Source organism: Phyllostomus hastatus, unplaced genomic scaffold (genome assembly GCF_019186645.2).
Source record: "Phyllostomus hastatus isolate PE091 unplaced genomic scaffold, TTU_PhHast_1.1 phas_scaffold_93, whole genome shotgun sequence".
Lineage (NCBI taxonomy): Eukaryota > Metazoa > Chordata > Mammalia > Chiroptera > Phyllostomidae > Phyllostomus > Phyllostomus hastatus.
The window spans coordinates 22,097,799-22,124,048 of NW_025334042.1; the positions used below are offsets into that span (position 1 = coordinate 22,097,799).

Sequence of the window (26,250 nt, forward strand, 5' to 3'; positions counted from 1 at the left end):
TGCTGTCTCCTCACCTTGAATATTGCCTTATTGCCCTCCTTCATTGCCTTTGCCTGCCTCCCTCCTGCTTGGTGTTTAGGATTAAGTCCTGTAGCGTTTCTTCCAAGAAGCTGTACTCGACTCCTCTGTCCAGTTAGATGTTGCCTCCCCGGGGCCCCACGGTGTCCTGGGCACCTGCTCTCAACAGCACTGTCTGCAGCTACTCTTGGTTTGCTTGTCTGCTTGCCCTCCGGATATGAACTTCCTGATGCAGGGACCCCGACCCACTTACTTTCATGTCCTCAGCTTCTAGCTCAGTGATTGGCATATAGTTGTTTTCCAGCTAAATGTTGAATTAAAAAAAATAGCTAGCATTATGTGTAACATTTACTACCTAGGTTCTGATTGAAATGCTTTACATATGTTAAGTTATTTAATCATCAGTAATCCTATGAAGTAGGTACTGTTTCTGCCTCCATTTTATAGATGAGGAAACTGAGGCTCCTAGCGATTAAATACTTGCTGAAGGCCACACAACTAGTAAGTGGTTCCACACCAGGACAGTGTGGCTCCTCATTCTGTGCTTTCCCTACACTGTGAGATTTGTGGTAGGGTATCTGTGGAGAGTCTAAGAAAAGGTGAAGAGGCATTAGCCGTAACTCACAACTCCGGGAGCACATTTTAAAGGCATTAGTCAATGTGTGGAAACACGGTTTGGGGAGAGGCAGGGAGGTAGATGTGACCACTCTAACTTAAAGATTTGCTAGAGGTGGGATTTCACTTGTTTCGAATTGAAGGAGGAGCATGTCTGGCAATTGGGGAGGAGATCATTTCTCTGGGGTGCAATGGAGTAGAAAACTTAGGGTCGGGAGGAAGAGGAGTTCATTATGGGAAAACTCAACTTGCTTGTTTTTTATTGAGCACCTGCTGCAGTGGTGAACAAGCGGGGGTGACCTCCGTGCCCGGGGCCTGCAGTCTAGCAGGCTGTAAGATGAGTTTGGCTGAAAAATAGGGCAGGTTGGGTGGCTGAGATTTATAGCATGGACTGAAGTATGGAGTCGAAACTCAGAATGAGAAGTCTGGGAATTTGTTGAGGAAGGAGCAGCATATAGAGGAAGTGGTGTGGGCCATAGAACATGGGGTAGGTTAAATCAGAGTCCAGAGATAGCAGGACAATGATGACAAGTTGGATAATCCCCTCTAAAAATAACCAGGGGCTGAACAGAGGACTTGGCGAGAGAGGCTGTAGCAGGATCAATCAGTCACTTAGTACTTGCACATGATTTAAAGAAGGATAACACATGACCCCTTATTCTCAAGGAGTTCATGTTCTAGTTGTGCATAGAGGAAACACACACACGAAAAGATGCTATGTGGAACACATTCAGTTTGTGCGAAGGTCCATGGTATTGGTGACCAGGTAGTTTCTTTCCTGTTGCTTCACCCATCTGGAATTCTATTTTCAGGGTTACCTCATGGTCCAGAATAGCTGCTGAAGTTCCAGCCATTATCTCTGCATTCCAACAGCTGGAAGCAGAAATGAGAAAAGAAGGGTATACTCCCCACCTTTTGTGACACTTCTGAGAAGTACACACTCCTGCTCACATCCTACATGATCACGTAGCCATACTTGAATGTCAGGGAAGATGAGAACTATTCTCAGCTGCCAAGTGACCAACTGAATATTGCAGGTTCATTGCTAAGAAAAATGAGGAGAAGATGTTGGGGGATAACAAGCAGGTCTCTGCCATATTTTCCACATGTGATTATGCTTTGAAGCTCAGAAGAGGGGCTGATTATATAGGCTGGGTAGTCACAGAACTGTTGGGTTTTGAGTCAGGTGGTAATAGGTAGAGATTCAGAAGACTGGCAAAACATCAGTTACAAGCAAGTAAGAGTGACTGTTTCAGAAGAGAGAGTCCAGGAGAGGTAAGGCAGATCAGAGATACTGGGGCCAGTGCGGGGAGAATCTTACCTTGGAAGCTCTTTCTTACTCTAAGATGCTAAGCAGAACAGGCCAAACCATTCAGGTTGTCTCGTGTAAATGATAACGAGCCAGAGAAAATTCCTGAACCGAGAAGAAACAATTTATTTACGACCTGGGAAGTTTAGAAATTTTATCCACGTGCAGGTGAGGGGGTGGAGGTGCTGGAAGGCAGAACAGCACCAGCTAGAAGGTTATCCCAGGGGTCAGGAGTGAATAGCACGGGCCCAGCCAGTGGTGACAGTGGGAATGGAGGGCAAGGTATGGATGAGAGACCCTAGGAAGGAGATGTACTGGGTCCCAGCGAGTAAGGGGGAGAGAGGAAAACGCCCTTTGCAGGGTGTAAGCCCAGAAGTGTGTCCTCTGAGTGCTGGGTTGCCTGTTAGGGCTCCCGAGGCAGGAAGGCAGAGTGTCACGAAGGGAAGGGAGGACCTTGGTTGGCTGCAGGAAGAATGTGAGGCTCTGCCCCAAGACTCCGTGGCTTTGCAAAGCCGGCTGCCCCCAGCAGAATAGTTTCCATTCTGCGTAACTGGGGAGCGTGTGGGTCTGGCTAACCGCGAGGAGGGGCTGGGGAGCCAGCAGACAGATCGAGTTGCTGTGGCAGTGGCTTTTTAGCTAGGCCCTGGGGTCTTCGGTTGGGAAGAGCTAACAAGAGTCCTCGAGATGGTGTGCTTCTTGACTGAGTAGGCCAGAGGGGGATGTCCTCGGCCAGGGGTTGGGGGCCAGGTTACCTGAACAGGTTACCTGATGTTAGGGGGGGCTTTGCTGGCATTGGGGCGTGGCCAACTTCCTTTGCCCCCTGAGAATCCAATGGAGGAGTCCTCTAAGGTGGAGAAGGGGCCTCAGGGGCACAGTTGTATTTGGGAAAAGGCACCTTTGTGTTTGCTTGACGGCCTTCTAGGACCTCTCCTTCGCCTGACGTTATACTGGTGTGAGCCGCAGGGCTTAGCCTGAGACATCTGGTGAATCCATCTCTTTTTCCTCTGGCTGCTCAGGGACTCGGCCCATAACTGCCCAGCAAGTCATTTCTGGTTTGGAGTTCATCAGCGACCACAGGACCCTCTCTGATAGGGCCCTGAGCCTGTGAAAGCTGGCTCTTCCCTGGCAGATTGTCCCCAGAGTGACAGCTTCAATTAAACAGAAGCAGAAAGCTGGACCCAAGCCACTACAGACACCTAAGTCATGGAGCACCCACTTTTCTGATATCCTTTGTCATGGGGTACCCAGCAGCTTCCCCATAAGTCTAATAGGGCAGCTCAGGCCTGGAGCAAAGTGTGTGTGGCTGGGCAGAGTTGTGTTGCCGGGGAGCTCCTGCAGGTAGGCTGGTGGATGGAGAGGGGAGGAGCAGCGTGCGGGGGAGCTCGAGGCCGCGCGTCCAGGGAGGTGGCAGCTGCCCACAACCCCTTCCTGTTCTTGAACTCTCCGACGTGCGAGGGCTGGCCGAAGTGTTCAGTCCACTCCATCCTGGGGCGTGTACCTCTCCCTCCAGCCGAGTGTCACGAACTGTTCCTGTGATTTCCTTTCTGCTGCAGGATGCAGTTCTTCTCCCAGAATCTCCCACTGTTGTCTCAGGCTCATTCCAACATGTCTGTCTCACGTTATCTTCTCCAAACCTGAGCTCTGAAACGGGCCGGGGAGAGGAGGGCCAGGAGCGCAGTCTTGAGCTCCGTTCTCCAGTTTGGCAGCAAAGCCAGTTCGGCCTTGGTCCTTGGGGGCTGCAGTGAGATCCGGCCACCGGCCCATTCCGCTTCCTCCCTGGCGCTCCGCCCGCTGTCCTGGGCTGGGGACGAGTGGGGGTGTTTGGGGGCTGCTGCGCCTCCCACGCCTGACCTTTTAACTTTAGCTTTTGGACCTTTGATCAAACTCTTTGCTTTTTGGTTTCCTTTGGGAAGAATTGTAGTTTTGGGGGGAGTTGTAGGGAGTTGTGCTGAAACGACGAGATAAACAATCAGTGACGCAGCGTAGGCGAGGGGCTGGGCCTGCCTGCCATCTGGGCGGGCTGGGTGGAGGAGGACTCCCGCCCTGCACACTGGCCAGCTGGCTTGTGTTAAAGCACTGGCTGAAAATAACTCTCATTGTCTGGGAGCTGCTACTGCGAGGGCTGGCTGTGGCCACCGAGGGGGCCAAGGCAGCAGGAGCTGGTACCTCCCACCTCCTTGGGCTCTTGCCCTCTGGGAGTAGTGCCCAGCTGGCCACGGCTGTGCCTGCTGCCCACTGGTAGAGACATGTGGAGAGCAGGCTGGGCGGCTCCTAACGCTCTGTCCTTTTGGCAGGCGGGGATGGGCCTTCGTGCCTGGTGTTGCCCTGGGCTCCCGAATTTGGTGCCTCCTCACCACATGCACCTCTGCCCGTCTGCATGACCGCCGGTCCGTGGATGCACGAGACTTGGTGGCAGCTGTGGCCCAGGGCTCAGCAGCGTGTGGTGTGGAGGACAGTGTCTCATATCATCTCTAAAGAAGTTGTAGATTCAGCTCCCTAAGGGCTCCCTGCCCCTGTGGGCTGAGCCTGAGGGCTGGGGCTACCACACTTGGGAGGAGTGTCCAGCATGGTTCTGAAAGGGAAAATACTAAGAAACCACCAACTCACATTCCGTATTTGCTCAAAATAAACATCCCCTGCCTGCCTTCCCTAAAGCCTCCAGAATCCCCTTTGCGGGAAAGTTTCAGCCCCCTTGCCCCTGCCTCTCGGAGGGGCCGTGCCGTTTTTGTCTCTGTTCCTAAGATTCATGATTGACTGGGACCAACAGCAACAGCTGGAAATTTTTGGTGGTTCCTATTTCTGTGCTGGGTTTTCCCCAGGCCCGGCCCAAGGAGACTGACAAGTCAGGGGTGAGTCCTGAAGAGCCCACAGCTGAAGGAAACCCCAGCCCCACCGGTATTTCCCTCCCCACAGTGGGAAGGAAACAAGGAGGGGCTAACTGGCTGCGGGGGGCGGGGGGGGGGCTGGGGGAGGAGCAGGAAGGGGAAGGGAACCTCTATCACCAGCGCTGCCACCCTCCTGGCTGACGGGCTCAGGTGCAGAGTGAAGAAACCTGGGTCCCACAGAACCCGAGGTGGGGGGTGGGGTTGGCTGCAGAGTGGGGCGCTCTGCCTGGTCTCACACTGGCAGGCCACCAAAGCAGCCTTGCTGGAGAAGCATCAGAACCACCCCTTGCTGCGTCTTTCCATTCTAGGTTTTTATTATCAGACTTCTTCCTGGTTCCCTCTGCTGTAGCACTCAGTCCCAGAATTGCTTTCAGCTTGAGCTCCTCTTCCCCTTTTCCCAGCTCCCTGGAGTCTCCCCATCCCTCCCCAAGCATGGTGGTATTCCATTGCCTCCAGTCCTAGAGGAAACCAGAGAGGGATCAGAGGGGGGTAAAGGATTGCTCCGTCCTCAGAGTGCTGAGAAGCAGGTGCTGAAGCGGGGACAGAGGCAGAGAGAGAGAGACACACACACACACACACACACACACACAATCCAGAAGCAGGAGGGTGGGTGCCACCATGTTACACAGGCTTTTCACGAGGAAGGGAAGGGAAATGTGTTGAATACCCTCAGTGTTCCAGGCAAATACAGACATCAGATGTTTATCATTCAATCCTCATAAACCCCTGGGAAGGAGCGAGATTATCTCCTTTACACATGAGTTCCCTGGGGCTCAGCACCCGAAGGTCCCCAGGTCGCCCGGCACTGACTCCACGTTCCGCTCCGTGTCCCCTGCTCCAAGACGGCTGCGCCTCCTTCCCACTCGGCAAGGGTCTCAGTGAGGAGGTGGCAAGCACTTAGCCTGCCTTCTGCCTTCCGAGAGCCCGCAGTCCCTGTGGAGCTGCTGAGTGTCCAGGAAACAAACCTTCGACTGAGACTGGAACCTTGTCAGGTTTGCTCCTTGGCTGTCCCCGGAACTCAGGAAGTTGTCCTTCCTCAGGACGCGGGAGCCCTGCTGGGCTCGCGCACGGTATCAGGTGGGGGCAGAAGCCCCGACACCCTTGTCTGGCAGGGAGAGGATTCCCTGGCCAGGCCCCAGTCCTGCCCCCATGGTGGGTGGCTCCCACCCCCAGCCAGTGACCAGTTTCTTGTGAGGGTGCTGGAGGCTGGGGGAGTACTCATTACCTACTTCATCCCCATCACGCTTTAGTCCCAAACAAGCAGAGAAGGCTTGTTCTGGGAAGGGCCACACAGAGCTGGAGCCTGGAGCACATGGGCCTGCGGTCGGGCTGACGCCTGCTCCTGCTGCCTGTTTCCATACTTTGGGGGTTCATCTCAAACTTCCGAGCATCTGAACTTTCAGCCAGGTCCCTGACATGCCTCTTCCGTGCTCTCAGGCTAGCGGTCCCAAAGAGGGTGGTGACTTTGTTCCTTATTTGAAGTCCCAGGGGCACGAAGCGTTTCCTCGCCAGCTCACCTGGCGGGGAAGTGCAAGCCCGTAGCAGCTGGCAGTGGGTGGCTGAGGGAGGAAGTTGGCGTAGACAGGATATGACGTCTGCCACAGCAGTGCACGCTCCCCCGCTCCCTCCCCAGTGGCTTTCTTCTAGGGGTGACAGTAGAAAACTGTATTCATGACACAAACTGGGATAGATGGGCAGGTGACAATGATGTGCTTAGGATGCGCACGGAGGACAGTTTCTGCTGCGATCTCCCTTGGGTTCAGCTGGCAGTGGCCTGGCCCTGGGTAGGCAGCAGACCTCACTCTGGGCCCACCTGTGGCCTTTGGGTCCCTGTTGTGGCCTTCTGCCCTTGTTCTGCTATCCACATAGACACGCCAAGGTTGGCCCTTAGCAAAGCGGATACAGAGAGAACCTTCGGGGTTGTGTTTGTTCTGTCCTGCCCCAGCCGTCCCTGTCACGTCAGCAGTGGGGGGTTCTGCTGGCCCCTCTCTCCAGGGCAAGTTCAGGCAGATTCCTACGGTAGCGGAGGCCACGGCAGAGAGGTGTGACGTGGCGGTGTCTTCCCCTTCCTTCCTTCTCTGTCCTGCCCGGCATCTATATTTCTAAATTCCACCATTCCTAAATGCTGACCAGAGATCCCAACCCTACTTTTTTTAATGAGCCATAGCGACCCCATTTCCAACCAGGATCTGGGCCCACAGCTCAGACTGGGACGTCTTCACCAGAGGTTTACCGCCCATTTACTCTCCACTGGGGGCTGATCACAGTGTTCCACGGTATTGGGGTTTGGAGGCCATGCAAATAGACAGCCCTTTAGAGGCTAGAGGAGCGTTCAGCTGCCTCAGTAGGGTGTGTGTAGATAAATGCATCATAGATACGTGTGGCAGAAATAAATGTTTCAGGATTCCCTTTCAGCTCCTGCTTCTGCAGTCATGCAGGCCCTGAGTGACTCCTCGGTGCACACAATTCATGTCCCCAGGGATGAGGATGTCAAGGAGTGGGCAGAGATAAACCAAGTGGTCACGCTTGGGTTACCAGGGAGTCAGAGCTGGGCTCGGAGCAGTCGGTAAAGGAGAGAAAGATGAGAGGAAGGCCCTCCAGGTGGCCAGCAGCGTGCTGGGGATGAGGCGGGATTTGTGGGGAGTCATGTGGTTATCAGACAGCTGTGATACTCAGACGGGATCGTGTTTGACTCAAGAGTATGGGGGCAGGGGCAGGTCCAGGGATCTGCCTTCAGAGGCAGGGGCTCTGACCTAAGGCGAGGCAGCCCGACCGGGTAGCAGGGAGGCCTGGGTGGGTAGCGATAAAGGCCGCTGCCCTGGGTGTGTCCAGGTCACGCACGGATGCCTTGGGCTTCACCTGCTCACTCACCTGCACTTTTGTTCGTTTATTCATTCGGCAAACAGTAGTGGACAAGATACAAGGATGGTCTTTCCTTGTATATTCTAGATCAGGGTGTCTCAACAAGGGGTCAGGACACTTGACTGTGTCTTAATTAATTGGGAGGTGTGTGTGTCATAAGTAATTTGCTACTAATAATTAAAGTACTGAAGTTTGTAATTTATTTCTTAAAAATATTCTGAGCAGTTACCTTTATGCTAATGTCCTTCTCATTCACGTGTGTCCTGACCTGGGGTGTCCTGACCTGGGGCACAGGGGTAGAGTTGCAGTGCCTGCACAGGCGGCAGGTGGCTCAGGATTGGCCCCTGGGTGTGTGTGGTGCGGGGCGGCCGCCCGTCTCTCAAGCCACAGGGGAAAAGCAGATTGAAAGCTTCTGTTTCAAACTGGTGGCTTTCCAACTTTCTTGACCTGTCTCACATGAAGAAACACATTTTGCAGCATGATGTGTGTGTGTGTGTGTGTGTGTGTGTGTGTGGTCTGCCGGAAAAAGTCCAGCCATTGCTACTATAATGGGAATGGTTTGTGTGATATCAATGTAACCTGGCAGCCAAAGAGAGTGGGCTAGAATGTGCATGGGTGAACAATGACGACTTCACTGTACTAGTCAGTGGGGGCAGTAGATGCTGTTGAGTGAGCATGTGTACTGTGTGGCTGTCTCATTCAAAATGACTGAGTAAAGCAATGAATCTGCATCAAATTTTGGGTTAAGCTTGAACATTCCTCCTTGGAAACTATTTGGATGATTCAGAAGGCTGAAGCTATGGGTAACTCGTGAATGACAACTTCATCGTGACAACATACCCACTCGTGCATCATGTCTTGTACAGAGTTTTTTGGTGAAACATCAAATCACCCAGGTGACTCACTCACCCTACAGCCCAGATTTGGTGCCCTGTGACTTCTTTCTGGCTTTTCCCAAAATGAAAATCACCTTTGAAAGAGAAGAGATTTCAGACCATCAGTGAGATTCAGGAAAATACAACAGGGTAGTTGGTGGCGATTGGGAGAATCGTGTGAGGTCCTGAGGTGCCTACTTTGAAGAGGACTGAGGAGTCATTGTCCTGTGTACGATGTTCCTTGTATCTTGTATCTTCTTCCATAGATGTCTCTCTTTTTCTTACTATGTAGTTGGATGATTTCTGGACAGATCTTCATATGTATATAAACTATAAAAGAAACAAAAGCTTTATGAAAACTTTATTATTCATATCTCCTACTTGCAGTGAATTCTGGTGTCTCCTATCCTATTCTATTTTTATTTTATTTTTATTTTTTAAAGATTTTTTTTAGAGGGGAAGGGAAGGGAGAAAGAAAGGGAGAGAAACATCAGTGTGTGGTTGCCTCTCTAGTGGCCCCCACTGGAGACCTGGCCCGCAACCTAGGCATGTGCCCTGACTGGGAATCGAACCTGCGACCCTTGAGTTCGCAGCCCGAGCTCAATCCATTGACTTGGGTTCTCTCCTCAGAGCTCCATGAACCTTCCCCCGGACAAGGCCCGGCTCCTGCGGCAGTACGACAATGAGAAGAAGTGGGATCTGATCTGTGACCAGGTATGGGGCTCGGGGCAGGGGGGTGGGGGTTGTGTCTGGGGCTAAACCAGGTAGCTTGGCCGCAGGCACGGACCACGGCCTCGGCGTCCCTTGAGGAAGACTGGCCCGGACTTGGCCCCAGTCTGCGCCTACACTCTGTTCCAAGAGGACAGCCCCAGCAGACGCAGGGCTTGTAGGCTGAGTACCCTCTAGCTCCTGCAAAGTGCTGTCTTGATGTCGCCCCAAGGGCAGTGGGCAGCAGCAGGTTTGTGTAGGCCTGGGGCGGGGGCTGTGGAGGCATGTCGCCGCTTCCCCGCAGAACCTGCTCTGCCTTTCCTCAGGGCCGGGGGCTGTGCCTGGCAGGGCAGTAATCCAGGGACCACCTCTGCCTTGCTCTGCCCCACGCCTGACGAATAGCAGGGTTTTCCTTATTATTTATAGGCCTGTCTGCATGAGAAGCCCCAATCCCAGAGTCTCCTGCTCTCAAACCTCAGAACGGGAGGCTTGGAAACTCTCTCTGTACGAACACTGTTTAGAGCTGGAAGAGGATATAAAGATTATCACTTAGCTCGGAACCAAGAACTATCATCTAGGGCCTGGCTCTTGACCCCCCAGACATCTGAAGATCAAGGTCATGAGTCTGTGAACTCGGACAGGCCTGTTGGCAGGGCTGAGAGTGCTGGCTTCTGCCGCCTCCCCTCCTGGGAGGTGTGGAAGCCCTGGCACCACGTAGGCAGTGCGTTTGCCCAACGCCTTGCCTGGAGCCTCGCACGAGCGAATGCGTTATTTCTTCTCAAGCACTGAACAATATCATAATAGCTGCCATTTGTTGAGTGCTCGTATGGACCAAGCACTTTATGTACACTGAAATATCTCATTTAATCATCACAACAGCCCTGTGAGGAAGGCACTGTTACATTTCATAGATGAAGAACCCTGGTCGGCTCAGGCAGCCGACCCCATGCTAACCATTAGGCTCCCCTGCTGCCTGAGTCACGCTGCTTGCCGGGAGGTAGGATAGCCTCAGCCAGCCCAGGCCCATTCCCTTGTGTTCTGTATCGTGCGGAGTTGGCGAGCACAGTGAGCGCTTGCTTGAGGTTTGGAGAACAGTGGCCCTCGGTACTGAGTTTCTTTAATTGATAATCTTTCAGTTCTTCCTTTCTTTTCTTTCTTTCTTTCTTCCTTCCTCCTTTCCTTTCCTTTCCTTTCCTTTCCTTTCCTTTCCTTTCCTCTCCTCCCCTCCTCCCCTCCCCTCCCTCCCCCTCCCTCCCCTCCCCTCCCCTCCCCTCCCTCCCCTCCCCTCCCCTCCCCTCCCCTCCCCCCTCCCCCTCCCCTCCCCTTCCCTCCCCTCCCTTCCTTTTTATGGGACCAGAACACCTAAGAGTTTTCCCTGAGATTTCCCTCAGGCCAGATGAGGGGGTCAGGCCAAAATGAGAAGGGCTTGACCATGCCCTGTGTGGAAGGAGGCCGGGGGTGACTTTGCTGAAAGCGGGCTTCAGCATTGAGGTCGCTTTGCATTTTGGGGACCCAGGGCCTGGCAAGGAGTAGGGAGTGTGTTTGAGCCCTTAACTTCGTTAATGCACAAAACCAGGCCGATCCCAACTTCTGGGTTCAGAGCTGAGAAAGTCGGACTCTGTAAGGCCAGCTCTCCTCCCTTTGGCCTCCCCTCCCCCATCCCTTGGTTGGCCAGGCAGCAAACAACGTTTGCCAGTCGTGTCTACATTCTGGGTGCTGCACAGAGCTCCGAGATTTTAACGGAATTTGGACATAGAAATATCTAGGCTCAGGGAGCACTGACTGGAGTTGGGAAAGATGGCAACACAGGGCCAGCGCCCGAGGATAAGTCAAGAAAGGGAACTCGGGGTGTGGGGCGCGGGTGATGTTAGGAGCCAGGTGACACCCGTAGGAGGCGGCCCTCGCAGTCGTGAGGGTGAGCTGCGTCCCCAGCACCCTCCTCGGGGCTCGGGCCTCTGTGCGCACACACGTCTCCCTTGCAGGAACGGTTCCAGGTGAAAAACCCTCCCCACACTTACATCCAGAAACTCCAGAGCTTCTTGGACCCCAGCGTAACTCGGAAGGTGAAGTATAAGGCGGGGAGGCCCCATCTTGCCGCCGTCCCAGTCCCGTGGGGTGGGGGGCAAACCGCTGGACTCGCGGTGGGTCACGGGCTTCTGAGCAGTGGGAGTCGGTTCTGGGTTCAGAGGCCATGGGCCCGGAGCGCTGGCTGATGGCAGAGGGAAGGCCTGTAACTGCCCTCTTGTGTCCCTTCCCTTCGCTCTTGTGCCCCTTTGCTTTGTCCTGTGAAGTTGGATTGATGAGTGACAGAAACCCATGTTTACAGAAGTTCAGGAGGAGAGTGCAGGAGTCGACCAAAGTGCTGAGGGAGCTGGAGATCTCGCTGCGCACCAACCACATCGGGTGAGTCGGCCTGGCCCTCAGCGCCTCTTTGCCCAGTCACTTGGGGTCTGGCGTCCTCTGAGGATGGTCTGTCTGCCTGCTTATCCCCCTGTGGCGGGGGGTGGCAGAGTCGCCCCTTGAATGGCTTTAGTTCCCCCGATCTTCAGACTGTTCCTTTATGGCTTTCCTCCCCTCAGCCCTGACAGCTGCTGGCTGGATGCTGCTGGCAAGCTTGGGGCCTCTCCTGGGGTCCTCAGCCTGTGGCTTTGAGTGGAAGATATTCCCACAGCAGCTGAGACTGGAGTCTGCCTGTGGCCTGGGGCTGGGCCAAGGACAGCCCAGAGAAGGCTGGGGATGGGGAAGCATGTCGCATTGGGTAGCGAGACCTGGTTCCCCGGACTGTTTTGTGCCCAGAAGATAGTTTGCTTGATGTTAGGACAATCTTAAAAAGAGCAGAAGTTTCCTGAGGTACCAGGAGAGACGATCTGAGGCGGTGGGGCCAGGGATCGATTGGCTCCTGTGTGAACGGGCCCTGGCACTGCCGACCCATTGATGGGGCCCCTGGGTCTCTGGTGCGGAACCGGCACTTGCTGAACGGGCAGAGGGCTGCTGCGTGAGGCACCATGGGAGATGGCAGTGGTCTCAGTTTTAGGAAACCGAAACTAGCCAGAGCATATACTGTGAAAGCGAGCTCGAGCAAGGGGTGGCGGGGGGGGGGGGGGAGCGAGCGAGCAAGCACACAAAGGACAATGGGGGACACCTGACAGACAGCAGCAGGCAGGGCTGCAGTTCCAACCAGGGGCCCTGGCACAAGTGCCGAGAACTTACGAGAGTGACCAATCTAGCTGGGGTGGGGGTGGGGGTCCTGGGCTCCCTGAGAGAAGAGCCCAATGATATCACCTGCTCCTGCCCAAGGCAGCTGCCTCCTGGTCCATGCCCGGGCCAAGCAGGCCCAAGGCCCTCTTAGAGGCTACCTGTGCTTAGCCGGCTGCTGCGGCCGCAGCCCCAGAGGAAATGGCACGGGGGAGAACAGGAAAGGGACAGTTCTGACCTCGGTAGCTGTGCTCGGTGGCCAGATTTGGCTTCCGTACCTCATATGTGAACCAGATATTGAAAGCTGACCCACTAGGAAACATGTAACAAAGCCTCCACCTTTATTCGGTGACTCTCAGGAAGGAAGACAGGCGGAGCCTCCTGGGCCGCCCTGCCTGTGAGGCCACGGGTGGAAGAGACGGCAGCTCAGGGGGCCGGCACCACCCCAAATTCCTCCACGGGGCCTTGCCCTCCCCCGCTTCCCCGCTGTCCCTCCTCCTCAGGCCCTCCTGTCTCCCTCATTCAGTCTCGCCCTGTGATGATGGGGGTCTGCCTTTCTCCAGAGGGCCACGGAGCAGTGTGTGCGACAGCCCTTCCCCCTCCCCTTCTACCTGGCGCCTGCCCCTCTGGCCCCTGGCCAGGAAGTGGGGCCGGAGCAGCAGGGCTCCCAGGCCTGGGGCCTCCTGGCGGTTGGCACCCAAGTAAGAGGTCTGGACCTGGGTTTGGTCCCCAGGGAACAGCGTAGTGTCTGGCACTTGAGGGGCTCCGATCATCTGGACTAGGGCCTCTCCTGGTAGAGTCGTGCAGGGGTGCCAGAATCCTTCCAAGATTCCTGGGGAGACTTTGTCAGGCTGTCTGGCTTCGGGGTGGTGCCCCTGGGCAGTGCCAGCCCGGGGAAAGGAAGGGAGAGAAGGATCCTGCGTTGGCCACAGCCTGATGGGCCAGGGCCCGTGGGAGCGGGTGGGCAGCGGCAGCGCAGTGGGAACTCAGATCCTGGCGCGGGGTGAGCTGGGAAGTGGGATTCCAGCGCCTCCTCCACAGCTCCTCCTCTCCCTGCTTTGTATTGGTTTCTCGGCTGTGCCTAAGTGCCCTTTAACCTCTCCTCAAAGTGTCAAGATCCCGAAAATAGCAGTGTAGACTCAGACAGGAAATGAGAAGGGGGTGGGGAGCTGGAGAGCAGACAGACAGGAAACGGGAGGCCCGTCGGCCCCCAGAGAGGAAGCTAACTTCAGGCAGCTCCGGTGTCAGTCAGCGTCAGCCAGAGCCCGTGCCAGATCTCTGCCGGGCCGGTGCTCCGCCGGCCTCTCTCTGGAGCTTCGGGTGTGGCTGGCAAACATGGCGCTGGTTTCCAGCTGTGGGGGAGAAGCATCCCTGCAGGACTGTTGGGCACAGCTGACCGTTAAAGACCTCGAGACATTCCGAGGGAACAGCGCCTGCAGGACACCCAGGGCTCCATCTTGACAGTGTCATGTCCCTCTACCCTGGACGGAACCTGTCCTATAACAGTCTCCCTGGGGCATGCTCTCCACTGCCCCTTCAGGGACGCCCGAGCCCCAGGGGCCCGAAGACAGAGTGCTGGCTGGGGCCGCCCCGGTCTGCTGCTGTCTCCCTTCTTGCCCCCCCACTCGGGCCACAGGGGCCCAGCTGCTCAGTCTGGCTGAGTGGCCAGAGCCATTCTGGAGTTACTCGAGTTTCTGACTATTCCCCCTTCCTTTTCCTGTTCTGCCAAACACAGAATTCCCACAGATCCGTCTTTGCTCACTACATCCCAAAATACCTTTCCTTGAACTTGGTGCACAACAAGGTGCACAACCTTGAACTTGGTGCACTTGGTGCACAACCCCTAGGCTCATTGGTATGCCTCTGTTCCAGTCTCTCTCTGACCCTTCCTGCCCGTCTTTTGACTGAGACTTGGGTCCAGTTGGGGACCCGCTGGTCTCTATCAGCCCTGCCCAGGGGCCGCAGCAAACGCTCTTGGTCATCCCCCAGTGCTTCTAAGAAACATCACGCAAAGACAGTGCGCCCAGCCCCATGCTAGACAGACTAGGGGCAGAGAAAGTGGCTGGGCTGGGGCCCTGGCTTTGAAGGGGCCTCCTGAAAGCTCGTCTGGCTGGTGTGGTATCGGGAAGCCTGGGCCTTGCCCCCTGCCTGGCTTCCCGGCCCAGGGGAGGCCCAGGCTGGTGACATGGCCAAGGGTGGGTCTGCCGTGGGTTTTGATCTTCAGAATATTCCCAGCCTGGTGCTAAGTTTTGGGGATTCCCGGAGGGTGTTGTTGGATCAGAGTTCCCTCTCCCTCCTCCCCCTCAACCCACTGCAGCAGAGCCCTCCACTATGTTTTCTCTGTTTGCAGGTGGGTGCGGGAGTTTCTGAACGATGAGAACAAAGGCCTGGATGTGCTGGTGGATTACCTGTCCTTTGCCCAGTGTTCCGTCATGTGAGTGCCACTCTGGGGGGGGGCGGGCAGGGGACCAGTGAGGGCGGACAGAGGACACAGTCCCATTCTGGTGTAAGGGGGAAGGTGGGACTGCAGTAGGGAGGGAGGGAACAGGTAACCCCAGCCAGAAGGGAGTTGCTGAGAGGCAGCCTAGTGGAGAATGCGAGGCGGCTAGAGCAGAAGGTGCATTCGGGGGGCGGGAGGAGAGAGACGCTGGAAGGGAGCTCGGAATCGGAACCCAGAGGGTCCAAACCCCAGGCTGGGGGCAGTCCAGGGGGCGTCCTGGCCTCTGGGAGAGACGCCCCTGTGAGGTGGGAAGCAGGCATCTTCAAGAAGCTCCTTTGGGTCTCCAGTTGTGTGAGGGTCACTCCAGGTCACTCCAGGAGCAGTGAGCATGACCTTCGGCCCAGACTGAACATAAAGCACCAGGAGCCTTTTGCAAGCAGGCTGGGTGGGAGCTTGGAGGCAGCCAGAAGCAAACTGACTCAGATGAGACCGTGGTGCTGGGCAGAGCTGGGTGTGGGTCTCTGTCGTTTACCGTCTGTCTGACCTCAGGCAATTGTCTGTCTGTCTTCTTATATCAGAGGGGACCCATAGTCCAGGCTTCGAAGGACTAGGGGATAATGTGTATAAGGCACTTTGCAGTATTTGGAACATAAGTCCTCTGGCAGCCACTTTATTGTTCATTGTTAATATTCAAGGTGGTGTTCTCTACCGTAATTACCTGAATATATGGGGGGAGGGCTTACAGTAATGGGCCACCAGAGGTCCAACACATTCAGACTCACACTCAAGCCTTAGGTCAGCCCCAGGGTGCCCAGCTGGCCCACGCTGCCTGTGACTTTCCCTAGTTTTAGCCCTGAAGGTCCCACATCCTGGGGAATTCCTCATCCCGGGACTGAGCCCCAACCTCCACTTTCCCTTTTCTTGCCACTGCCCTTGCCCCCTGGCTGCTCTTCTTTGTCCAGCAGGCCTTCGGTCTCCTGTCCGTAGGTTTTGCACTAACACCCGTCCTAGGTTTGGCCTCGGTCACGGTCACCGTGTCCAGGTCGTTCCACGTGAAGACCAAGGGCGGCCCGCACCGCGTTCCCACCCCTGCAGCAGTCCTGCCTCACGGGCCTCCTGCCCCTTTAAAAACCGCCCTTTTTATAGAAAGAAATGAAGAACCTTTGCTGAAGTGACTTTTTAAAAAATATTCAGAACTTCTGAAGTAAAAAGATGTAGATCACTTTTCCCAATAAGCCTATCTTGTTTGAAAAGCAAGCAAATTCCAGCTGCTCTAAACCAAAATGCACCAGGACTTCAGGACTGTCGTGTCTGCGGCAGCGCCTCTGACTCTGTTTTTAAAAGACAGGTTTTGGGCAGGCGTGGGGGCGGGGTGGAGGAGAGCGTGCGTGTGTCTGAGGAGGGGGAGAGGACCAGGGTAGAGCCAGACAGCGTGTGTGTGAGGGCGCTTTCTGTAAACTGCGGGTGTTGGGGTGGGGGGAGAGCAGCTGTGAGCGAGGCCCCCACACGTGAGCCCCACTAAAATGTCCACTGGCCCGAGGGACTGAGCCTGCTCCTGCCTCCTTCGGAAAGTCCACGCATCTTCAGGCGTCACTCCCGACTTCGGAAAGCCTCAGCCTCCGGGTCTTTGCCCCCCGGGGCTGCGCGTGTCCAAGCAGAAGGCTCTCTGGGCAAAGAGCCCGTGGGAGGTGCTTGCTCAGCCCTTAGCCACCAGCAGGGGGAAAGGACAGGAAGGAGGAGCTGGCTGGCTTCTCAGAGGGCACATACCCCATTGCGAGGACAGGTAGGGGAGAAGGCTCTGCGGCTTTGTGATCTGGAATTGTCCTCCTTGCCCTGGCCGCATTCCCCAGCTGCTGAAACATCTGGTCCCAGGAGCAGGAAGTGACAAACAGAACCCATCCCAGCTCCTGTAGGGACAGACTAAGGACACCCAACCTGTGTGGTTCCTTCCCCCGGGGAAGCTCAGGCCCAGGGAACCTCTGTACCAGAGAACCCGGTCATTCAAAGCAGTGACAGGATAGGACCGTGATCTCCTCCTGACCGTAGCAGGCTGTTCCTCTCTGGGCCTGCTGGGACCCCTACATCTTTGCATTCTCACCTGCCCTCGTGACTCCAGCCCAGAGCCAGCCGGGTCCCCTCGGGGCACTCACAGGCTCCTTTGGCTGCCGCCATTTGCTGGCCAGCAAGACCTGCAGGTGGCGTGCTCTCCAGGGGCCAGACTCTCCGAGCGGAGCCACCGCTTCGGTGAGATGTCTCTTCCGGGCCTGAGAGTGCGGACGGATTCCAGTTCCTCACGTCCTTTGGGCCCAGGGGCTGTCACTCCTTGAGGCGCCTGGCCTGCGGGCAGCGACTGGCCGCCTCAGCACTCCTGAGCCTACGCTGCTCTGCCCTTCGCCCCCGAGGTCGGCTCTCCCGGCCGGGGCTGCGCCTCTATTGTCCAGTCCCGCTTTCTCCTCTGACTGCCCTCGCTTGTCGTTGCCCTAGAAGTCTACCGAGCGGGGGTGGGCCTGCTGGGGGTCTTGGCACTGAACTTCTGTGTGTGCGCATGTGTGTCCTTCCCCGCTCCAGGTTTGACTTTGAGGGTCTGGAGAGTGGTGACGACGGTGCATTTGACAAGCTCCGGTCCTGGAGCAGGTCCATCGAGGACCTGCAGCCACCCAGCGCCCTGTCAGCCCCCTTCACCAACAGCCTCGCTCGCTCTGCGCGCCAGTCTGTGCTCCGGTATGTGTGCTCTCGCGCTGCCCGCCTGCCCCGCCCCCGTCCAGGTCCTGGGTGACGGCGGTGAGTGCTCACGCTCCTCCCTCCACTCTCGCTTCCAGGCTCAGCTCTCTTGCCTTCTGCCTGCCAGTCTGTCTCTGGTCTGTCCTCTCTGTCTCCTTGACTCTGCCCAGCGATCTGTCCTGGGTAAGTACATGGCCCTCAGCTGTGCCCACCCCACCTGGGGTTCCAGCTCTCCCCCTCCGCGCCCCCTCTCTGGGGGCCCCTCCACTCCTCATTCTCGCTCTGCCATTCCTCCCAGGCTCTCAGGCAGGGCTCGTGCTCACCCAGCTCCCGCGGCCTCGCCGGGCAATCCAGCCCTGCCCTCCTGTTTGCTTCCCTCTGGCTCTGCGCTCTGCCCGTCAGGTGCTCGGAGAGCAGCTCCCGCCGACCTGCCCACCGCTCGCCTTCCCCTCACTGCTGCCTTTAGGCCTTTTCTCTCCAAGGCTGCAAGGTGTTCATTTGACTGCAGTATCTTAGGAGCCGTCCTGCCCGGGGGCAGGCGGATGGACTTCCGAGCCCCTCCCACCTGGGGCGGCTTTCCTTTGGGCCCTGTGGCCCTCTCCGTGGTCTCTCTTCTGTGGTCATACTTTTCTCCTGGTCGCCTTTGGGTTTCGCCCTCTGACACTGCTCATCATTCTAGTCCTGCATAAACAGATACCATCTGTGCTTCCTCTTTCTTCCATCAAACATCACGTGGCAGGGGGTGCAGTCAGATGCAGCCCCCGGCGCTCCTGAAGCCTTTAGGGTCTGTGCCGCCTTTTCTGGGACACAAGTGGGCCGGGAGCCAAGTGCTCCCACCCCGGGGAGTGTGTGTAAGATGCAGCCACCGGAAGGAGGAAGAGGAGGAGAGGCTCAAATGGATGTCTCCCTGGACCCATCTTGAGGACTAGGAAGGCCTACACACCTGTTGTTGTGTTTGGGAGGATCTCTGGGCTTAGGATGGTTTGGGCACTGGTTCTAAAGCCGGGACCCTGGGTAGTGACTGACAAAGGCCTGCTCCAGGGGGTGAAACAGCTGAGTGCCCTGCCCCCACCCCCTCTTTCTCTGGGCTGGTGGCGCAAGGTCCTCTTTCCCCCTTTTCTGCTGCTGCCGAGGGGCAGCCTACTGTCAGGATGATGGTGAGCACTCCTAGACCCTTCACCAGCAGCCCCCTCTCCCCCAGGTATAGCACTCTGCCTGGGCGCAGGGCCCTGAAGAACTCCCGCCTGGTGAGCCAGAAGGATGACGTGCATGTCTGCATCCTTTGTCTCAGAGCCATCATGAACTATCAGGTAAGGGGCACACGGGCCCTGGTCCTCGGCCTCGCTGCCTCCTCCACCCAGCTGGGAGCCCTAGGAGGACACCAGCTTTAGAAGAGGGTTGCTGGTGGGCCTACCGTCAAGGAGTCAAGGATGTGCCTCCTCCCCCATCAAGGTCTCCCTCCTTCTGTCTTTTCCCCTCCCTACAGTATGGATTCAACCTGGTCATGTCCCACCCCCATGCCGTCAATGAGATTGCGCTCAGTCTCAACAACAAGAACCCAAGGTGAGCTGCTTCCTCCCCTTTCCTCCCCGCTCGGCCCAGGGCTCAGGAGATCTGAGCTCCCCAGCCCCTGGCCGTGGGGTCCCTTGGCTGGGGCAGTGCCCTGGTTCTGCTGGAGCAGAAGCAGTGTTCCTGGCTTCCCTCTGGTCTGTACAGCTTAGTGAGGGAGCAAGCCTGCCTTCTCCGCCCTTCTTCCCCAAATGCAGCCTCGCCCCTCCTCACGGAGGCATCTCGGGGCTCTGAAAGGACTCACCCCTCTGTGCACACAAATGGTGTGGTGGCCGTGGTGGGGGGCCAAGGCGTTAATCTTTCTTCTTTGCCCTTTAGGACCAAAGCCCTTGTCTTGGAGCTCCTAGCAGCTGTGTGTTTGGTGCGGGGAGGTCATGAAATCATTCTGGCTGCCTTTGACAATTTCAAAGAGGTCAGGCTCCTGCATTTGTGTGTGTGTGTTTGGCAGGGAGGAGGTGGGAGCAAGGTAGGGAGGCGCCCTTTCCTACAATCTCACACACCCCAGTGATTTTCACATCCCGGTGCTAACCTTAGGGGCCTGCCACTGCCCGCCCCCACTTCCAGCAAAATCCAGAACTTCAGTCTTACCAGATTATGTGCCAGGAACATTCTTGATTGGCCAGCTAAGGATTTCCTCAGAAAGCTAAGGTCTCTAGTCCAGTGGCCCTAGTCCGGCCGTGCATCAGAATGCCTGAAGAGCTTGTTAAGCGAACAGACTCCTGGGAGGCCTGGGTATCTGTGTTTTAACAGGCTCCCCAGGTGGTTCTGAGGCAAACTCACTGGTAGAGCCCAAGCAGATGCCTTTGCAGTGGGAGGAGAAGGCAAACCAGGATCCTCCTGGGCTGGTGGCTGTTATTAGTGAGGGGAAAGGGAGCTTGTACTTGGAATTCTCCCAGTTCTGGGCCTGGCTATGAAACCCCCATCTGCCTGAACATAGGATTCCTCGACATCCAGCTGCAGCTGCCGGGCCCGCCCCTTCCTTCTCCTCTGTAGACAGCTTCCCTAGCATCCATTGTTCAAGCCAGGAAATGGCTCTTCCTCCTCGAAGCCAGAGCTCAGAGGAGTCTTGGGACCCCTGTCAGCACAGGGGCTTTCCTGCGCCCTGGCCTCAGTCCTGCACCCATACTGGGACTGTGGCCCCTGCTTCAGCCAGCACCTCCAGCCTCCCTCCTCACCCCCTCCTTCCTTGAGTAACTGGGCCACAGCGAACCCCTCCCCTGTGTTTCTTCTTGGCCCACCTGCCAGAGGCACCTAAAGCTCAAACTAAGGAAGGCACAGGCTTTATCAAACTCCCTCAGCAACCTGGTGGGGGACAGGGGACCAGGGCAGGTGCTAGGTCCCAGGCTGTCTTCTGTCGGGTCCCGAATGGTCCGCTGCCTAGAGGGAGCTGTGGTTAAACTTGGTCTGAACCTGCCCCTGGGCCATGGTGTGCCTGGGAGCCAGGGTTTGGGGGCTTGGGCTCTGCCTGGGACAGGTGCTTCCACTGAGAGGTCTGATCGTTCAGGTGTGCAAGGAGATGCACCGCTTTGAGAAGCTGATGGAGTACTTCCGGAATGAGGACAGCAACATCGACTTCATGGTGAGGAGCCCATTGGGCCCGGCGGGCGGCGTGCTCCCTGAGTGTGGGGGCCAGGCTGGCGGTGGGTTTTGATATTCTGTGTGGAGCGCAGAACGGTTCTCCTCTCAGAGAGAATGGTCCTTGTCCATTTGTCCACTCCAGCGAGCATTTAGAATCTGCAAGACAATGTCTGTCATTTGGGTGTCCCGAGTCTGCCTTTTTCCCCTTTTTGGTGGCCTTTCCGACCTTGGTTTGGGTCATGTCTGAGCTGCTTTCCCTTTTCCAGACTCTTCCTCCAGCGTCTCTACCCTTCAGTCTCAGGTCTTCAGCTAAGCAGGGGTGTCTGAAGAAGTACCTGCTGCCCCGGCTGGTGTGGCTCAGTGGATTGAGTGCTGACCTGCGAACCAAAAGGTTGCTGGGTCGATTCCCAGTCAGGGTATATGCTTGAGTTGTGGGCTAGGTCCCCAGTAGGGGGCACTCAAGAAGCAACTACACATTGTTGTTTCTCTCCCACTCTTTCTCTCTCTAAAAATAAATAAATAAAATCTTTTAAAAAAATATTTTATTGATTATGCTATTACAGTTGTCCCATTTCCCCCTTGACTTCCCTCCACCCTGCACACACTCTCCCACCCACTTCCCCCCCTTTAGTTCATGTCCATGTGTCATAATTATAAGTTCTTTAGCTTCTACATTTCCCATACTATTCTTACCCTCCCCTGTCTATTTTCAACCTACAATCTATGCTGCTTATTCTCTGTACCTTTTCCCCACCTCTCCTCCCACTCCCCTGTTGCTAACCCTCCATGTGATCTCCATTTCTGTGGTTCTGTTCCTATTCTAGTTGTTTGCTTAGTTTCTTTTGGTTTTGCTTTAGGTGTGGTTGTTAATAATTGTGAGTTTGCTGTCCTTTTACTATACATTTTTTTAATCTTCTTTTCTTAGAGAGGTCCCTTTAACATTTCATAAAATAAGGGCTTGGTGATGATGAACTCCTTTAACTTGACCTTATCTGAGAAGCACTTTATCTGCCCTTCCATTCTAAATGAAAGCTTTGCTGGATAGAGCAATCTGGGATATAGGTCTTTGTCTTTCATGACTTGGAATACTTCTTTCCAGCCCCTTCTTGCCTGTAAGGTCTCTTTTGAGAAATCAGCTGACAGTCTGATGGGAACTCCTTTGTAAGTTACTGTCCCCTTATCTCTTGCTGCTTCTAGGATTCTCTCCTTCATTTTTACCTTGGCTAATGTAATTATGATGTGCCTTGGTGTGTTTCTTCTTGGGTCCAACTTCTTTGGGACTCTCTGAGCTTCCCGGACTTCCTGGAAGTCTATTTCCTTTGCCAGAATGGGGAAGTTTTCCTTTATTATTTGTTCAAATATGTTTTCAATCTGTTGCTTTACCTCTTCCCCTTCTGGTACCCCTATAATTCAGATGTTGGAACGTTTAACGATGTCCTGGAGGTTCCTAAGCTTCTCGTTTTTTTGAATTCTTATTTCTCCATTCTTTCCTGTTTGGTTGTTTCTTTCTTCCATCTGGTCCACTCTATTGTTTTTGAGTCCCAGTTTCCTTCCCATCACTATTGGTTCCCTGTGTATTTTCCTTCATTTCTTTTATGGTAACCTGCATTTTTTCATGTAATTTGCGCCCAAAATCAACCAATTCTGTGAGCTTCCTGATCACCAGTGTTTTGAACTTTGCATCTGATAGGTTAGCTATTTCTTGGTTGCTCAAAAGGATGAGTTCTGGGGCACCAATTTGTTCTATTTGAGCCATCTCTCTCTCTCTCTCTCTCTGTTTTTTTTTGTTTTTTGTTTGTTTGTTTGTTTGTTTTCCGGGGTCTGGTTGCTCCTGTTATGGTGAGGGGCGGAGCCTTAGGTGTTCACCAGGGCTGGGCACCCCAGTCGCTAGATTGTGACATTGTATGTGAGGGCAGGGGCGGGGGCGGGAGGGAACAATGGCAGTAGCTCCATTCTCCTGGGATCTCAGTCCCTTCCCTGGGATCCTGGGTTGCGCGCTCTGCCCTGGTTCACAATCGCAGCCTCACTGGGTCCGCCAGCTGCCACTTGCGTACTTAGGGTCCACCCGCTGCGTTCTTGCGCGCCCCAGATGCCTTATGCACTCCCGGTTGCTTTATGCGCCCTGTTCTCCGCCAAGAGCCGCGACCCGTGCCCGGCTGCTCCTCTCCGCCCTGCCTACCGGTCTGGATGACTGGATCTACTTCAACTTCTTGGCTGTCCGACTTCCATTCAGATAAATTTTCTGTCAGTTCTGGGTGTTATTCTACCTCTAAATTGTTGTTCCAGTCTTGGTTGTGCGTGGAGGTACAGTGTGTCCACCTATGCCTCCATCTTGGCCGGAAGTCCAAATAAATAAAATCTTTAAAAAAAAAAAGTACCTGTTGGTATGTGGAGGAAATCAGAGCAGTAGCTTCATTTACATCTATTTCCCATGTAATTTACCTATCTTAATACACCGAGTATTAAGTTTGATATATTTTTAAAGATTTTATTTATTTAATTTTAGAGAGAGGAGAAAGAGAGAAAGGGAGAGAAACATCAGTGTGTGGTGACCTCTCTCGTGCCCCCTACTGGGGACCTGGCCAGGAACCCTTTGGTTCACAGCCTGCACTCAATCCACTGAGCTACACCAGCCAGGGCTTAAGTTTGATTTTCTTTAAAGTTAAAATTCTCTTTTGCTCCCAGAAAGAGGTAACTTTTTATTCACTGCTTTTGATTATGCCCCTGAGGATGCCGGTTCTAACAGCCCCCCACCCTCCCTGTCTCTTGGTCTCTCCTGCCCTTCCTGTCTCTGTCGGCCGGGGCGCCTCTGCCGCAGGTGGCCTGCATGCAGTTCATCAACATAGTGGTGCACTCGGTGGAGGACATGAACTTCCGGGTCCACCTGCAGTACGAGTTCACTAAGCTGGGGCTGGAGGAGTTCCTGCAGGTGAGCTGGGCTCGAGTCCTCACGGGACGAGGAGCTTTGGAGCAAAGGACCAGCTTAGCCATATCGCAAAGGGTTTATCTTTTATGAGAGCCTAGTCGGGGCTGCCCCTGGAACCCTGCCTGTCTTCTCTGGCACGGGACTCAGACCCTCCCGCAGAGGGCGCCCCAGGCAGGCCGCTCCACAGGGTGAGACTCCGGCGTGGTCGCAGCAGGGACTCCCTGGGTCCGAGGCTCTAGGAGGTGGCCGTGGAGGGTGACGAGGACCAAGTCTTTTTCTGGAGGTACCCCGGCTACCATCCCTCTGCTCCCCCCAGAAGTCGAGGCACACGGAGAGCGAGAAGCTGCAGGTGCAGATCCAGGCGTACCTGGAGAACGTGTTCGATGTGGGGGGCTTGTTGGAAGACGCCGAGACCAAGAACGTGGCCCTGGAGAAGGTGGAGGAGCTGGAGGAGCACGTGTCCCATGTAGGTGGTCCTCCTCTGCTGCCAGAGCCACTGTTGTGGGGGGACGAGAGGGGGGACATCTGAGTTCCAGGATCCCTGAGCCGACCCACTTGCCTGCAGATTGAGCCCAGGGAAGCCTCAGGCACCCCCAGGGCTCTAAAGCACACTCGGGCTGAGGCACTGGATCATCCAGAGATCGGAACACACACTGACCTCCGAGGCCAGGTGTGAGGTGGTCTCCGGCTTGAGAGAGTCAGATACAGCCATTTGTCTTGTCCTGTCTCACATGGTCTCAGACCCTGAGCCCAGGGAAGCGATATAGGGAGACTACAGAGATGGCTGGGCTGAGGGAGGATCTTGTCTGTAGGGGGCGCCCAACTGAGCCTGCCTGTGGGCCCGGGTCCTGACTGGGGTTCAGGCTGTGCCGAGTGCCAAGGCTTTAGGGTCAGCCCTGGATCTGCCCTTTTCATCCTGCAGCTCACAGAGAAGCTTCTGGACCTAGAGAACGAGAATATGATGCGGGTGGCAGAGCTGGAGAAGCAGCTGCTGCAGCGGGATAAGGAACTAGAGAGCATCAAGGTACCAAGTAGTCAGGGGAGGCAGGCCCTGACCCCTGGCTGCTGCTGGCGCCAGGGCCTAGGGATCATTGTTTTTCTTTCCTGAGTCACGTCAAGTCCTTGAAAATCCAGATCTTGATTCATGACCTTGAGGCACTCAGATGAGGGTGGGCTGATGATTTCACCCCATTTTTTTGGTTGGAGAGGGAAGCTGAAGCCAGAGTGGGCCGGACATGCACAGAAGAGACGGGAGCGTACATGGCACCCGCGGGCACCTGCGGGGTCCAGGGCTGCTTCTGCCAGCCCGTCCTGCCACTTCCCCCCCCACCCCGCACCCCCAGCGTTGCCCCCACCCTTGTGTCATGAGCAGGTGCAGAGAAGGCGGCTGATATTAGGATACCCACCAAGTCTCCTGAACCGGGAGAGTAGAGGCTCCTCAGCTTTCAGTGTCTCTTCTGTCTCCTCAGCTAACTTTTTGTTCATTATCAAATGAATCATGCCCCAGAGTATGCTCCTGCCAGAGGAATACAGTTGTGCGGGCTCTGTGGAGCTTGGTATGCACCTGCCAAGCCCCTGCTGGGGGTCTGCAGGGCTGCGTTGCGGGTACGGAGACTACAGAGATGGCTGAGGCAGGATCTTGTCTGTAGGGGGCGCCCAACTGAGTGAGTACACAGGCCAAAAGAAATGAGAGCAGTGCCCAGCACAGAGGGCTGACAGCTGTGCAGCAGGCTGGCTTACACAGGGGCAGCTGCTGGGCCTTGAGGGACCAGCGAGACTGAGGCTGGAGTGGAGAGGAAGGACATGGCAGGACTCTTCGCTCCCCACCAGCTTCCCCTGGTCCCCACCCGGTGTTCCTGGGCTGCTGCTGGGCGCCCTCCCAGAGACCCTAACTGGGAGACCCCTGGATAGGAAGTCACCCTTGGGGGCAGTGACTGCTGTGCCTTCAGCCCTCTCTTCTGAACTGTGCACCTGCCCACCAGGAGACTTATGAGAACACGAGCCACCAGGTGCACACCCTGCGGCGGCTCATCAAGGAGAAGGAGGAGGCGTTCCAGCGCCGATGCCACTTGGAGCCCAGTGCCCGGGACTTGGAGTCGGTGGGCAGTGAGGCCCTGGCCCGGGTGGGCCCTGTGGAGCTGAGCGCTGGCCTGCCAGCCTCCGACCTGGACCTCCTGGCTCCAGCCCCGCCCTCCGAGGAGGCCATCCCTGTACCCCCTCCGCCTGCTCCTCCCCTGCCCCCTCCACCTCCCCCTTTACCAGGTAAGCAGGACCCTGGGAGCTGGGAGGGGCAGTCTCATTGTGGGGCGGGACCAGAACCCCAGTCAGCAGTGCCTGCCTCAGGGGGAAGCCGGGGACAGGGCTGGAAGGATGTACAGGCAGCAGGAGAGGCCTGAGGGGGTGTCTGGAATCTGAGGGAAGCTCAAGCTACTGGGGAGGGATGTCTAAGGGTGGACGCGGACCTGTTTTAAGGGTCAGAAACCTGCTGCTCCTGGTTCCTCTGAAGACAGCCAAGGGGAGGGCTTAGATCAAAGCCAGAGACAGGGTCA

The 26,250-nt window shown here is 55.8% G+C and overlaps 1 protein-coding gene across 5 annotated transcripts in view; it reads left to right on the forward strand.

Annotated features, from left to right (window-relative positions):
- FMNL3 (formin like 3) overlaps window positions 1-26,250 on the forward strand; it is a 53,842-nt gene that overhangs the window by 21,255 nt on the left and 6,337 nt on the right. For 2 of the 5 annotated variants that reach the window (XM_045829507.1, XM_045829508.1), the window contains exons 2-14: window positions 9,195-9,278; window positions 11,255-11,335; window positions 11,599-11,675; window positions 14,818-14,901; window positions 17,476-17,628; window positions 18,830-18,938; window positions 19,115-19,191; window positions 19,516-19,609; window positions 20,702-20,776; window positions 23,594-23,704; window positions 24,018-24,167; window positions 24,624-24,725; window positions 25,684-25,963. In XM_045829507.1, the coding sequence (XP_045685463.1) occupies window positions 9,195-9,278; window positions 11,255-11,335; window positions 11,599-11,675; window positions 14,818-14,901; window positions 17,476-17,628; window positions 18,830-18,938; window positions 19,115-19,191; window positions 19,516-19,609; window positions 20,702-20,776; window positions 23,594-23,704; window positions 24,018-24,167; window positions 24,624-24,725; window positions 25,684-25,963 (1,477 nt within the window). The remainder of the gene's footprint in view (window positions 1-9,194; window positions 9,279-11,254; window positions 11,336-11,598; window positions 11,676-14,817; window positions 14,902-17,475; window positions 17,629-18,829; window positions 18,939-19,114; window positions 19,192-19,515; window positions 19,610-20,701; window positions 20,777-23,593; window positions 23,705-24,017; window positions 24,168-24,623; window positions 24,726-25,683; window positions 25,964-26,250) is intronic. The other 3 variants (XM_045829510.1, XM_045829511.1, XM_045829509.1) reach the window with 2 other exon arrangements.